The sequence below is a fragment of the Chrysochloris asiatica genome, unplaced genomic scaffold (assembly GCF_000296735.1).
Source record: "Chrysochloris asiatica unplaced genomic scaffold, ChrAsi1.0 scaffold00001, whole genome shotgun sequence".
Lineage (NCBI taxonomy): Eukaryota > Metazoa > Chordata > Mammalia > Afrosoricida > Chrysochloridae > Chrysochloris > Chrysochloris asiatica.
The window spans coordinates 14,887,869-14,903,637 of NW_006408519.1; the positions used below are offsets into that span (position 1 = coordinate 14,887,869).

At 36.6% G+C, this 15,769-nt stretch overlaps 1 protein-coding gene across 2 annotated transcripts in view; it reads right to left on the reverse strand.

Moving 5' to 3' along the window:
• CSMD3 (CUB and Sushi multiple domains 3) overlaps positions 1-15,769 on the reverse strand; it is a 1,928,297-nt gene that overhangs the window by 65,435 nt on the left and 1,847,093 nt on the right. For both annotated transcript variants that reach the window (XM_006830658.1, XM_006830657.1), the window contains 2 exons: positions 10,266-10,445; positions 8,161-8,334 (listed from right to left, as the gene is read on the reverse strand). In XM_006830658.1, the coding sequence (XP_006830721.1) occupies positions 8,161-8,334; positions 10,266-10,445 (354 nt within the window). The remainder of the gene's footprint in view (positions 1-8,160; positions 8,335-10,265; positions 10,446-15,769) is intronic.

Consider the following 15,769-nt stretch of genomic DNA (forward strand, 5'->3'; position numbering starts at 1 on the left):
TGTCATCCTACAATTCTTCTGATCTTTGGTCATTAGTGTCTAATAAATCAAATATATTCTTAAGATGGTCAACTCAGGTGGGATATATTCAATATATTTAAGCCCTCATGGGCTTGATTTTAATTTTCTTCAGTTTCAGACTGAACTTGCATATGAGCATTTGATAGCCTGTTCCTTGACCTTGTTTTGGCTGATGATATTGAGCTTTTCTACCATCTTTTCTCATACATGTAGTCAATTTCATTCCTATGTACTCCATGTAGTGAGGTTAATGTATATATTTGCATTTTATGCTGTTTAACTAAAGGCATTACAATGAATAAATAGTTGGTGAAGGACCTTGCACCTGATCAACAGAATGGCATTGCAACTACCCCAATTGACACTGAATGGGGTCCTGCTCTGCTTGAGCTTCGATCTCCGATCTCCGGGGAACCTTTGGTCTTTGTTACACCTGGAGACCCTCCCCCCCCACCCCCCCACCCCTGGAAATTCCAGGTTTCAGGAAAATCTCCATACCCCCACCCAAATCTCCATACCCATGCCTATTGTAAACTCACCAGAACTGTACCCAGACCACACAGCCTTAAATACCCAGTCTGTAAGAGAACAGAGGGGCTCTTGGTCTCCTTTGGTGATGTAAGAGTACTCCCTCCCAGGTTTACTCTCAATAAACCTGCCTGCTGATGAAGCCAAGACTCTCTCCTTCATCTCTTTCTTTCTTTTCCTCACAGTTGGCCTTGCCAATTTCTATCATATGATCTCCACTATCATCTTTCCAATGACTTATCCTTCATCTTTGTTTCCAATGTTCACATTCCATTAATCATTAATTGTTAATGTATCTTGATTGCATTTTATCAATTTCAGAATGAATAAGTTAGTAGAGTTCTTCAATCCCATCATTACTGGCTTAATTGATTAGTCTGTAAATTTGAATAATAGTGGTATTTACTGTACTTCCTTGTAGGTCTATGGATATTGTCCTATCACAAACAAGACTGTACTTCAAGATAAATCTTGAAATGTTCATTTTGACAACGAATGTAATGCTATTCCTCTTGAATCTGTTGTTCTCGGCATAGTAAATCATAATGTTGTCAGATACCAAATGGCCAATACTAGTCCATTTCTTCTCACTAATACCTAAGGTATCGATCTTTATGTGTTCTATTTCATTTTTGACAATTTCCCATTTTTCTAGATTCATATTTCATATCTTCTTTGTTCTCATTAACGGATGTTTACAGCTGTTTCTCCTTTTTATGAGTTATGCCCATCAGCAAATAAAGGTACCAAAAACTTTACTCCATTCACATCATAATGGTCAACTCTAAGGTGACAGATCTTCCCCAAACATAATCTAAATGCTTTCCAACCTGAAGGCCTTTGCACTGGCTACCCACTTAAAAGTGGTATACCTATTCCATCTAGTTTGAAAGTTCCTTTGAAAGCTGTCTACTATGGGTGACCTTGCAGGTATGTAAAATGAGGTGGCATAGCTTCTTGCATCGTATCAATACACAAGCCATCACAGTACAACAAACTGACAGTTGAATGGCAGCAAAAATTATAACCTACAAATTCTATGGGGCAGAAAGCTTTTCTCTATTCATGTCAATATGGTCAACTCTACTTTAAGGAGGTAGCTCTTCTCCAGTCATATTTTCAGTACCTGAAGGGCAAATCTTCTAGCACTATATCTGACACTGTTCTTCTGGTATTCATAACGTTTTAATCTTCTGGCACTGTGTCTGACATATGTCTGCTGCTATTCATAGCTGTACACGGCTAAATAGTCAGAAGTACCCAGCTTCTCTTTATTCCTAGTCTGTCTGGAAGCTCTGCTGAAAACTCTACTCTAAGTGACTCTGCTGGTATTTAAAATACAGGTTCCAGCATCACAGCAAAACGCAAGACACCATGGCACTACAAACTGACAGATAACTAGTGTTGTTGTTCACCTATATGCTGCATGGCTGATAATCGGACCATGAGGGTGATTTCTATTCTAGACCTGAAAGGTAGCTGAGGGCCATTTGCTCTGGGTCTTTCAGACCAGTATACCTAGTCTTTATGCAGTTCTGAGTTTTGTTCTACATTTACTCTCATTCTACTTTGGATTTACTAAAGTGATTCTTTTCAAAGCAATTGCTCGAATACAATAGTCTCTTAATTACTATGCTGCTGTTGCTGCTGTTAAATGGCTGAGGAGATGGTTCTGATCCATACCAATCCTGTACATTGTTTCTGAGACTTTAAATCTTTTCAAGAGCAGAAATTATCATCTTTCTGCTGTGAAGTGTCTGCTGGGTTTGAATCACCAACCTATGGTTTGCAGTCTACTGCCTATCCTATGGAGCAACAAAGCCTAATTCCTATAGCATTATAATACGTTTTGAAAACTTACCAGCACTTTGCTACATACTAGGCATGCAGCACTGAAAAAACAACAACTCTAATCCTTGCATTTAGTGATGTCTAAACTACCATTACTAAACAGTTCAATAAAAGATTCCATAGAATAATCTTGATCAAAATGGGGAAAATGCAGAACAAAACTTCAAATGCATTGTAGACTTTCTAGAACCCAGGGAGCTGTTTTTGCTCCTGAAACTATTGCCCTGAGATGATGATATTTAGACCTTAAATCAAAAATATTCCCTGAAGTCACATTAAAATGGAATAGGTTATTTTAACTAGCATAAAATGTCTGATTTTAAAATTAGGCCTTTTAGAAGTATATGTAGGGGATATGCATATGCAGGGTTGTTATGATTTAGAATCAGCTCAATAGCAGTAAGTTGCTTTTGCGTTTTTTTTTTGAAGGATTCATAAACTAAGGTGATGTAGATAAACACTGGAGTTTTGATGTGGCACTGTGGGATACTGTGCTGTACTGTAAGACTGGTTTGAACCACTAGATCCACAGTTCAAGCTCACCAGCCGCTCCTTGGAAATTCTGTGCAGGATGACTATGAGTCAGAATCAACTCCAGAACAACAGTGGGGTCACCACTGGACGCCTGGTGCGCCGCTATAGTAGGATCAGCACTGGACTGTGAACCACAAGGTTGGCAGGTCAAACTCACCAGCTGCTCCTCTGAAACCATATACAGGGTCACTATGAGCTGAAATTGACTCGATGACACTTAATAGCAACAACAACAGTATAAGCATTGGACTTCTAACCACAATGATGATAGTTCAAACCCACCAGTTGCTCCTTAGAAACTCTAGTCAGCATCAATATTAATTGGAACTAAACTAACAGCACTTAACAGCAATAACAATAGTAAATAAAGGAGAAACGAAATAAAGATTGGAAGAGCAATGCTATATGGCAACCTATGAAATTTCAAAAAAGATGATCAAAGACTGAGAACAGGAATCTTGGTTAAAAAGCAAAAGAATAAAAAGTCAATTTCAGGAAAAACAAATACTGAAATACAAAAGCTGTAATTTGAAAGCCAGCTGAGTGTTCAAGAGATAGGAAGGAAAATAACAAGTCTGGAGAAGTATGAATAAGGGCAAAGGCAGAAACAGAGGTCTAGCTAAGGTATAGGAGGTATGCCAAATGCCCTGAATGCCCCTGAGCAGTTTTTATTAACTATGCAATTTCCATTCCCAGCTGTGAAAGGTCATCCAGCAAGTCAAAATTAATACTTTTTGTTTGAGAACCTTTAAGGGGCAAAGCAGACTGTGTGATCTTGCTCTGTTGAACAAAGAAAGAATAAAAACAAAAACAACAAAAAAGCGACTTTGAGCACACCATACTAATTTTGATCAGTGTGAAAGCAAGAATGGTGCAGTTGTAATTTTCATGTAATGCTGTAATGCTGTCCTAGTATGGTGCTGTAGGACAAGCACAATACCACCTGGTCGGTTTTAACAAATTTGGTAGTTCAAACTCACCAGCTGTTCCTTATGAATCCTATAGAGGGTCACTATGAGTTGAAATGAACTCAACGGCATTTAACAACAACAACAACAGCAATGTGCTGAGTAAGAAGTGAACAATTGTATTTTGGAACTAATATTATGGTAACCACCACTTGTCTAATAGTTTGATGTACTGTGGTGGCTTGCATGTTGCTATGATGCTGGAAGCTATGTGAACAGTATTTTAAATACCAGAAGGGTCACTCACAGTCGACAGGGTTCAGATGAGCTTCCAGACAGAGACAGACTTGGAAAAAAGAAGGACAAACTACTTCCAAATATTTAGTTACTGAAAACCTTATGAATAAGAGTGGAACACTGTCAGCATAAGAATACTGAATATTGAAACATGATGAAGAGCACCAGAATATTGTCAGATACAGTGCCAGAAGATGAGCTCCACACGTTGGAAGGCACTCAAAATACAACTAAGCTGCCTCCTCAAAATAAGAGTTGACAGGGATGATGGAAATGGAGTAAAGCCTTTGGGAACTTCATTTGTTTATAGGGAACAACTCAAAATGAAGAGAAACATCACTAAACCTACGTTAATAATCAGAACATGGACTGTATAAAGTATGAATCTAAGAAAATTAGAAATCGTACAAAATGAAGTAGAATGCAAAAACAACCATATCATAGGCATTAGTGAGCGGAAATGGATTGGTATTGTTCAATTTGAATTTTACAATAGCATGGTTTACTATGCCAGGAATGACAAATTGAAAATGAATGGCATCACATGCATCATCTAAAAGAGCATATCAAGGTGTGTCTTGAAATAGAATGCTATCTGTGGTAGGACAATATACATCATCTATGAGGAAGACCAGATAATAGCACTATTATTCAAATTTAAGCACCAACCAATAAAGTGATGATGACATTGAATTCTACCAATTTATGCAATCTGAAATTGATCAAACATGCCATCAAGATGTATTGATAACTACTGGTAGAACGCGAAGGTTGGAAGCAAAAAGGAATGATCAGTAGTTGGAAAATATGGTCCTGGTGTCAGGAAACTATGCAGGCAATCTCATGATAGAATTTTGCAAGACCAATGACTCCTTTGTAAATACCTTTTTAAAATAACATACTATATACATGGATCTCACCAGATGGAACACATACAAATCAAACTGACTGAATCTGTGGAAAAAGAGTGGAAAAATTCTGTATCATCAGCCAAAGCAAGACCAAGAATAGGCTGTGGATCAGACCATCAATTGCTTACATGCAAGTTCAGGCTGAAGCTGCAGAAAAGTAAAATAAGAACAGAAGAGCCAAAATATGACCTTGAATATATGCCACCTTAATTAAGAGATCTTCTGAAGAATAGATTTGATGCATTAAACACTAAAGACCAAAGACCAGAAGAGTTGCGTGATAGCATCAAGAACATCATACAGCTCATTAAGACAAGAAAGAAGAAAACGAGCAAAATTTATGTCAACTCTGAAATTTGGTCTTCAACATAGAGATACTAAAGCAAATCGAAGGAATGAGGAGGTAAAAGAGCTGAACAGAATATTTCAAAGATCAGCTCAAGAAGTCCCAGTCAAACATTACAATGAAATGTGCAAAGACAACTATTTGGCCAGTTGACTGGAGATTCAATGTATCCATTCCAAGGAGAGGTGACCCAACAGAAGGCAGAAATCATTGGACAATATCATTAATATTGCATGCAAGTAAAATTTTGTTAAATATAATGCAAAAATGGCTGCAACCATATATTGACAGGGAACTTCCAGAGGTTCATACTAGATTCAGGAGAGGATGTGGAATGAGGGATATCACAGCTGACATCAGATGAATCTTGGCTATAAGCCCAGAATACCAGAAAGATGTTTACCTGTGCTTTATTGAATATGCAAAGGCTTTTAATTTTGTGGATCATGACAAGCTATGGACCACATTGTGGAGAATTAGTATTGTGGAACTCTTAATTGTGCTCATGAGGAACCTATATATAGACCAAGTGGCAGTTGTTTAAACAGAACAACAGAACACTGAATGGTTCAAAACTAGGAAAGGTGTGCACCAGGGTTATAGTCTTTCACCATACTTATTCAATCTGTATGCTGAGCAAATAATTTGAGAAGCTGAATTTAATGAAGAAGATCATTCAATCAGGATTGGATGAAGACTCATTAACAACCTGAGATAGCATATGACACAATGTTGCTTGCTGAAAGTTATGAGGACTTAAAAAACTGATGAAGAACAAAGACCACAGCATTCAGTATGGGTTGCACCTCAATGTAAATGAAACAAAAAACCTCACCACTAGACCAATAAAAAACATCCATGTAAATGCATAAAAGATTGAATTTGTCAAAGATTTCATTTTGCTCGGTCAATCATCAACACTCATGGAAGCAGCAGTCAAGAAATCAAACGGCATATTGCATTAAGCGAATCTGCTGCACAAGACCTCTTTAAAGTGTTGAAAAGCAAAGATTTCAGTTTGGGGACTAAAGTGAATCTGATCTAAGCCACGGTATTTTTGAATAACCCTATATGCATATGAAATTGGACAGTAAATAAGGAAGACTACAGAAGAATCGATACATTTGAGTTATGGTATTGGAGGAAAATATTAAAAGTATCATGGACTGCCAAAAACACAAACAGATCTGTTTTGGAAGAAGTACAACCAGAATGTTTTTTGAAAGCCAGATGGCCATACTTCATTTCTCATACTTCTGATATTATTATCAGGAGAGACCAGTCCGTAAATATGGATATTATGCTAGATAAAGTGGAGGGTTTGAGAAAGAGAGGAAGACTCCCAACGAGATGGATTGGCACAGTGGTAGCAACAGTGGACTCAGGTGTAACAGAGATTGTGAGGTTGACGTGGGACTGATTTGTGTTTCGTTCTGTTGTGCATAGGTTTGCTATAAGTCGGTACCAACTCGCTGGCACCTAACGACAACAAATTATAAAAAAGTTATCTAAAAGATATTTGGACAAGGGTACAATTTCAGTGTTTGTCATAGGATCTAATTTCTGTAGATAAGCCTCTGGGGTGGAGTAGTAGGAAGTGAGGCAATCCTAGCAGAGAACAATCAAAAGATCCTATGAACCTGTAAGGGAATGTGGATTATATTCTGAATCTGATGAGAGGACGCTGGAGGGTTCAGCCAGTTTAAGTATTTGTTGTTGTGTGCCCTTGAGTCAATTCAGACTATAGTGATCCTGTATAGGAGCAGCTGGTGTGTGGGTTTGAATTACTGACTTTGCGATTAGAAGTCCAGTGCTTATCCTACAGCACCACACCAGGCCTTGCTAAATTCCAGGCTCTCAGAATGACACAGAACAGTCTTGCCATTTGCTGAGAAGGATAGAGGTCCAGGAACAAGATAGCACAAGAGTCTTCTACAACATGTCGTTCCACAACTTATATTAAACATAAATCTGGGTTTTATTTTGTTTTGTATTCTTCCAAATTAAGTATTATGTGAAGTCATCATTAAGTAAAAATTGAAATCATATTTGCTGAAGTATACAGTAAACACCTGTGTTAAAAAATGTTTCTTATCTCTATACTTACGCTGGTAGCGTAGTGGTTATGAATCAGGCTGAGAACCACAAGGTCAGCAGTTCAAAACTACCAGCAGTTCCATGGGAGAAAGATGAGGCGTTCTGCTCCTGTAAAGATTTATAGCCTCGGAAACCCTGTACAGGGTCACTATGAGTCAGAACCGACTCCACGGCACATAACAACAAACAACAACAATACTTACGCTAATAATGTTAGATTTATAATTACAACCATTGTCAATATAATTTGCAAGATCTAGATTTGAATATGCATATGAAAGTGACATGGACTTATTATAGAAAGATACCTCGGTATGCTACAGATTATTCTGCTGAAATAAATATGAATAATTTTCCAGCAGCAAAATTTATCTAAGAAGTCTTCATATATAGGAATAAATTTGAAAAATATTAAGTCTATAAACATAGAAGCATAGCCTGAAAATTGAGTCAGAGCAGAAAGAACACAATGAATGTATTACATGAAAAGTGGCTACATTGGTAAATAATGATTTTCTTTCCATTTAAATTGGGCATTGAAAGGAGTTTACCCATCTCATATTTTAGCAATATTTTTTAAAATTTAATTAGCTGTTGTATTGTTAGTAAAATAGCTCAGAAAAGAAAAGTGAGAAAACATATGTTGAAGTATAGAAATGATACTTACGTAAGCACTGTGGTACTTCCCCACTCCATGTTCCATTTCCTACACAGGTCAAAACAGCAGGGAAGGATAGTTCATAGCCTGGAGAACAGATGTAGCTTATACTAAAGCCCCAGTCGAAATTTGTTCCTTCCAACCTTCCATTAGAAATCTGGGGCGGAGTTGGGCAGGTAACAGCTGCAATTACATTAAAAGTGATTAGACACAGCTGTTGAAATATCCTGGGTGCAAAAAAAAAAAAAAAAAAAGAAATCATTAGGAGAAGCATATGTGCTAATTTAACCTTTTGGAAGACAATATGGTGTGACATGTTTTATTCTCCTGGGAACATTCCTGAAACATCCCTGAAATTAATCCTTCTAGGCTGCAACTATTTCTTGGCAACATAATGACTACTAGTTGTCAGAGATTCTCTTACAAAATAGCAAGCTGCCTGACATCTAGGGGAAGGATAATAGACGGTGACCTTCTAGCCAGTATACTGTAATTGATAAATTATTGGTTTCATATGAGATTATTTTCCAATGACCTTTATACAGACTGAGGAGCTGCTTTGTTTGGCTATATATAGTGTAAGCCTTGTATAAAGGAGTGTAGTTCTGTGACATTTTTAAAACACACATTTTATATCTTACTAAAATATTTCAATTAATTTCCTTAAACTATTTTAATTCATATGCTAAAGTAGGTTTGTAAATATAAATTTAAATTTTAAACATTTTCTTTTAAATTGCTTTAAATTGTCCTCAAGGAAAGATGTGTGGGCTAAATTGACATAGATTAAGGGGTAAGAAGTTATACCAATTTTAAATTAAGGAATGACTATTTTGTGACTAATAATATATATGAATAATTTATTTGGAGTTTGTTAAAGTCATCATTATCTATAAGAATTGATAAAGGTATAAAATAATTCTTACAATATAAATGATCTGTTTATGTTTCCATATTCTGACTATATATTTATAGATATCATATAACCAAAATTATTGTTATCATGGTTTTAGATGATAAACCATGGAGCTATTAAAACTGTAAATTCACAGACATTTAGAACGATAAATGAATGGCATTTCTCAGTTATTTGAAATCAAAATTATTTCAAAACAATATCATTTTTTATACTGAATCCACATCATTCCACAAGTAATCTTGAGGATTAGTAAAAACAAGAACAAAAAGTTTAATTCTAAAAATACTCCCAATGCAAACAATAACAACAAAACAGCATCAAGTAGCAAATCCATGCTTAAGTGGACTAAATTTTTCATTCTAAACTGCAGTCTTTGAAGAAACTGGGTTTCCCTTTCATTGGGAAAAAGAAGTTGTTTATTTCAATGTGACTATTCTCAAGTTAAGGAGCGCTGGTAGCGTAGTGGTTACGAATCGGGCTACAAGCTACAAGGTCAACAGTTTGAAACTACCAGCTGTTCTGCAGGAGAAAGATGAGGCTTTCTGTTCCCGTAAAGATTTACAGCCTTAGAAATCCTCTACAGGGTCGCTATGAGTCAGAACTCCAAGGCACATAACAGCATTCTCAAGTTACAGAAAATAGTTTTTCCTCATATCTTGAGTGACTTTATCTAAGTGGTTCACAAAGCTATGATTCCTCAAAGTCATGTCCCATCTAAATAATTATCAATAAACATAAATAATTATGATGATTACATATCAGAATTGAGTTCTGGTGTGGCGCTAGGGGATAATGCACCAGACTGCAAGGTCAGTTTGAGCCACTAGGTTGGCAATTCAAACCCACCACTTGCTGCTTGGAAATTTTATGCAGGGTCGCTATGAGTTGGAACTAATTCAGTGGCACTTAACAACGACAACATCATATCAGAATAAATAATGCTTTTGTTGTTGCATTAAAGTACACTGCCATAACTAACAAGATACAAAGCATGTTTGTAAGTATTTAAAATGTTGCAAATTATAGTTTTTTGTTTAAAATGAAAACAAAAGCAGCCATTATTTCATGATGAGGAATTTTTAATTAAAATTAAATACATAAGACACTATTTAAATTTATTTTTAATTTGATTCTAAATAATAAAAAGGTATGTGATAGCTGTCCTTTCTAAATATTGAAGAAATAACTCTCATACCTCTACAAGTTGGCATTACTCCACTCCATGTTCCATTAGTTGTACAAGTCCTGCTTCTGGAACCATTTAATTCCATTGTATAGCCTGGCTGGCACATGTAAGAAACATTTTGTCCAACCACATAATCATCTCCATATCTCAGTCCATTGGCTGGTATACCTGGGTCTCCACAACTGATTACTATCAGTATTGGATTAGAAGAGCAGATGGTTAATGAGGCATGGATTTAATAGAGAAAAGTAGAAAGCATATGGCATGCTTAATATATAAATAGGAAAATCAGTTACAATGTTCATTTTTTTATCATAAAGCATAAGCATATTTAAACTAAATATTGGCAATTCCTGGTCAGGTTTGTTCATTATACATTCTACACATATGGTTCAGAAACTGTCATTTAGATCCTGAAAAGTCTAAGTTCATTATGTCATTATATTATAGGGAATTCTAATACTGTAATCTCTTTTAATTTACACTATATGACCAAGAGGAGTCCTGGTGTGGCACTGTGGGTGAATGCACCAAACTGCAAAGCTGTTTGAACTGCAAGGTAGGCGGTTCAAGCTCACCAGCTGTTCCTCAGAAACCCTATAAAGAAACGGTCGGTATGGGTTGGAACTGACTTGACAGCACTTAAAAACAACCAAGAAGTAGCCATGCTACAGAAACCTGATTTCTAGCTTAATATTTTAATATCTGTTTTCCTATATTTAGAAACTCTGGTAGCACAACAGGTTAAATGCTCAACTGATAAATGGTTTTGGAACCTACCAGACATCTGCAAGACAGTGATGTGGCAGTCTGCTCACACAAAAATTTACAATCTTGGAAACCCTATGAGGCAGTTCTACTCTGAGTCATTATTAGTCAAATTGACTTGAGCACTTGGTTTAGGTCTTGGCTTATATTCCTATATTTAAAATCAACAACAACCATGTTGCCCTTGATTTCTACTCATGGTAACTCCATGTACTATAGGGTTTTCTTGGCTGTCATCTTTATGAAAACAGAACCCAGGCTTTTCTTCACAGGGTAGCTGAATGGGTTTGTTCCACTAACCTTTAGGGTGTTAAGTGTTCCGATATTGTTGTTAAGTGCCACTGAATCAGTTCCAACTCATATCAACCCTGTATAGGGTTTCCAAGGAGTACATGGTGAGTTTGAACCACCAACCTTGTGGTTAGCAGTCCAATGCTTATCCTACAGCACCACACCAAGACTCCATGTGTTCCTATATTGTTGTTGTTGTTGTTGTTAGGTGCCATCGAGTCAGCACCGACTCATAGCGGTCTTATGCAAAGCAGAACAAAACAATGTCCGATCCTGGGCCAACATCACTACTGTTGCCACACTTGAGTCCATCGATGCTGCCACCTGGCCAATCCATATTGTTGGGGGTCTTCCTCTTTTTCTCTGACCCTTCATATTACCAAAAATGATATCCTTCTCCAGCGACTGTTCTCTCCTGACAATATGTCCTAAGTATGAGAGACAAAGTTTGGCCATCTTGGCCTCTAAGGAGCACTCTGGCTGTACTTCTTCCAAAACAAATCTATTGGTTCTTTTGGAAGCCCATGACACTTTTAGTATTCTCCTCCAACACCATAATTCAAAGGCATCAATTCTTCTATGGTCTTCCTTATTTACTGTCCACATTTTGCATGCATATAAGATTATTGAAAATACCATGGCGTGGGTCACGTGCACCTTAGTCCTCAAGCTGACATCATTGCTCTTCAAAACTTTAAAAAGTTCCTGTGCAGCAGATTTGCCTAATACAATACGTCATCTGATCTCTTGACTGCTGCTTCCATGAGTGTTGTTAGTTGATCCAAGAAGAATGAAGTCCTTGACAACTTCAAATCTTTTCTCCATTGATAAGAATGCTGTATATTGGTCCATTGGTGAGGACTGACCTTGAATACATCCCATCTGAATTCAGAAATCATCTGAAGAACAGATTTGATACATTAAACATTAAAGACCAAAGGCAAGAAGAGTTGTAGGATGACATCAAGAACATCATACGTGAAGAGAGCAAAAAGACATCAAGAGACAAGAAAGAAGGAAAAGGTCAAAATGGATGTCAGAAGAGACTCTGAAACTTGCTCTCCAGCATAGAGATGCTAAAGCAAATGGAAGAAATGAGGAGGTACAAGAGCTGAACAGAAAATTTCAAAGAATAGCTCGAGAAGATAAAGCCAAATATTATAATAAAATGTACAAAGATCTGGAATCAGAAAACCAAAAGGGAAGAACATGCTCAGCATTTCTCAAGCTGGGGGAACTAAAGAAAAAATTCAAGCCTTGACTTTTGTTATTGAAAGATTCTCTGGGCAAATTATTTAATGATACAGAAAATATCAAGAGAAGATGGAAGGAATATAGACTCACTGTACCAAAAGGAAATGGTTAATGTTCAACCATCTCAAGAGATAGCATATGATCAAGACCCAAAGATACTCAGGGAGGAAGTTCAAGGTGAATTGAAGGAATTGGCAAAGAACAAGGCACCAGGAACTGATGGAATAAAAATTGAAATCTTTCAAGAAAGTGAGGCAGCACTGGAGACACTCACTCATCTCTGCCAAGAAATTTGGAAGACAACTATCTGGCCAACTGATTGGAAGAGATCCATATTTGTGCCCATTCCAAAGAGAGGTGACCCAATGGAATGCGGAAATCATCGGGCAATCTCTTTGATATCTCAAGTGAGTAAAGTCTTGCTAAATGTAATACAGAAATAGCTACAATCATACATTGACAGAGAACTTCCAGAGGTTCAAGCCAGATTCAGAAGAGGCCATGGAACGAGAGATGCCATTGCTGATGTCCTATGGATCTTGGCTGAAAACAGAGAATATCAGAAAGATATTTACCTGCACTGTATTGACTGTGCAAAGGTTTTTGATTGTGTGGATCATGACAAGCTATGGACAACATTGCAAAGTATGAGTATTTCAGAACACTTAATTGTACTCATGAGGAATCTGTATCTGGACCAAGAAGCAGTTGTTCAAACAGAATATGGGAACACTGAATGTTTCAAAATTAAGAAAGGTGTGCAACAAGGTTTCACCATACTTATTCAACCTGTATGCTGAGCAAATAATACGAGAAGCTGGGTTCTATGAAGAAAAACATGACATCAGGTTTGGAGGAAGACTCATTAACAACCTGCGATATGCAGATGATGCAACCTTCCTTGCTGAAAGTGAAGAGGACTTAAGTGTTCCTATATAGAGTCACTAAAATCCTCAATTTATCTGATTAGCTATACACTGTCACTTAACTAGTATGATAACAATTTTTGGAGTCCTGAAGTGGAGCTGTGTAATAAAGTACTGGACCGCAAGGTTGGTTTGAACCACATGGTTGGCAGTTCAAACTCACCAGCTGCTATTTGGAAACCCTATACAGGGTTGCTATGAGTCAGAACCAACTCGATGGCACTTAACAACAACAAAAGTAACGATTATTAATTAAAATAATGCTCTTTTGAAAAAAATATTTTTTTACTTAATAAATGAACTATGAGTTGTAAATTTTTATATATAGGGTGAGTCAAATAATCTGTAGGACCCAGTGCAGAAAACAATTTTGAGTCCCAGTTTGGGGGTGTGATCAATCTTCTTCATTCTGTAAGCTCATTGCCAACTCATGGTGGAAAGGCAACCTCAAGAGATAGCAACTGCTTCTCTTAGACACTGTGGTGGATGAGAAGCCTTGCTAAGTCACTTGCCAAATATACCATATTCCTACCTACTTGTGACAAGGACAGTCATCACCAAGACACTGTGAACATACCCATAACCAACTATCCCTATGCTTGTGCAAGGTCCCAGCAAGGAATGGAGGACAAAGGTGGGAAAGTGCATTGCCCCAGTTGTTACAATATGATTGACCAGCTGCATACAATGTCTCAGTGGTTTCCAAATCACTTTGGTATGGGAGGGCTGTCAAGGCTAAACCTATCAGGGAATAAGGATCAGAAGGCCTAGAATTCATCTCAGGAATGCAAGGCAATGGGACCACACATGAGCTGAACTTCAAGAACTGAGTACCTACTCCATTGTCTCATCACACTCCCCTTACAAAAGACAAATTGCTAAATAAAATTACAAAGAATTTTACAAAGGTGATCACAAAATATAAAGTTCCAAGTCTGGAACCCTCTTGATAATAAGGTCTTATCAACTTTACTTTATTAACCTGGCCTTGGTCACATAAGTTATAATTTGTTTATGATGTCACCCAAACCTTTTTAAAAAAAACTTGAGCTGGCAAAAAAAAAGAGAAAGAAAGAAATTATATAAACTTTTATAAACCATAAATTCTAGCTGTTTTGTGGTATGTGATGGACTAACTAACAGCTTTCTGGCAGCTAAGAGAAACAGGAAATCCAGAAATTTACAATTTCTTCTTTTTAATACAAAGGAAAATCTGGATAATACTTTTTCTTTTTTAAAAAAAGCTAATTCTTCTCAGTATTTTGGAGGTAATAGTTATAGATTATGATCAGATTAAGATATAGAATATCTTAATAGTGTTCTAATTATATTGTATTTTATTAATTTACTATTAATAATTATGAATGTCAATTATTTTCATACTATTCTAATCTGTTGAGCCTAAGACATTTTAAGACCATGAATAATGGCATTTAAATTAAGAATAATATTCAGGGCACTCCACCTGATAATCCTTGGAGCCCTTGGAACAGTTTTCTGAAATCACACTCCTTGAGTGTTTCTATCAGACTTCTAATTAGAGATTTGTATGCAGGATGCTTTTTCTTTCTATGACTATTGATGAGGAAAAATGTATTTTTAAATGACACAGTGAAATTTCGATAGAAAAGAAAATAACTGCTTAATTACGAAAGCTATGTCATTTCCTTTCTGAAGTTGAAACTTTTACAACCATATAAAAAGGAGAATACATCTTCAGTTTATTTTACTTTGTGTCATATAAATTTTTAACTTAGATTCTTAATTAGGAAGAAAAGAAAAATTAGAGCAAACCCTTACAAATATTGATGCTATTTTCTGCAGCTTTACAGATTGAATTAGAAGTTGGCAAGAAGGAATAACTAACCAGTTGTAAGACTCATGAGCTGAGATGCAACAAAACAGAAGACAGAAAGTTTATTTGACAGAGACACTGAGAAAGAGTTTGCATATTGTGGCCATTTCATGAATGAAATGTCTGACAATAAAAGCTCAAAAGGATTTGTTTGGTGGTTTCTTAATCAAGTAAAGACTCGTCAAAGAGTTAGTTTCCAATAGCAACAGTCTTTGTATACAGCACCTGCTCCACCAGCCAATCCATTTACTACCAGTTTATTTTCACAATAAAACTGGGGCTTTTGGTTTCTTATGCAAAAACTTGAGAACAGCAACTCATTATGGCTTCACCCTAAAATTCAGAGACACTGAGCCATGAAAACAGGATGCTGAATTTTACTACAAGAATATCTTTTGTAAGATCAGCAAAGTCCCTAA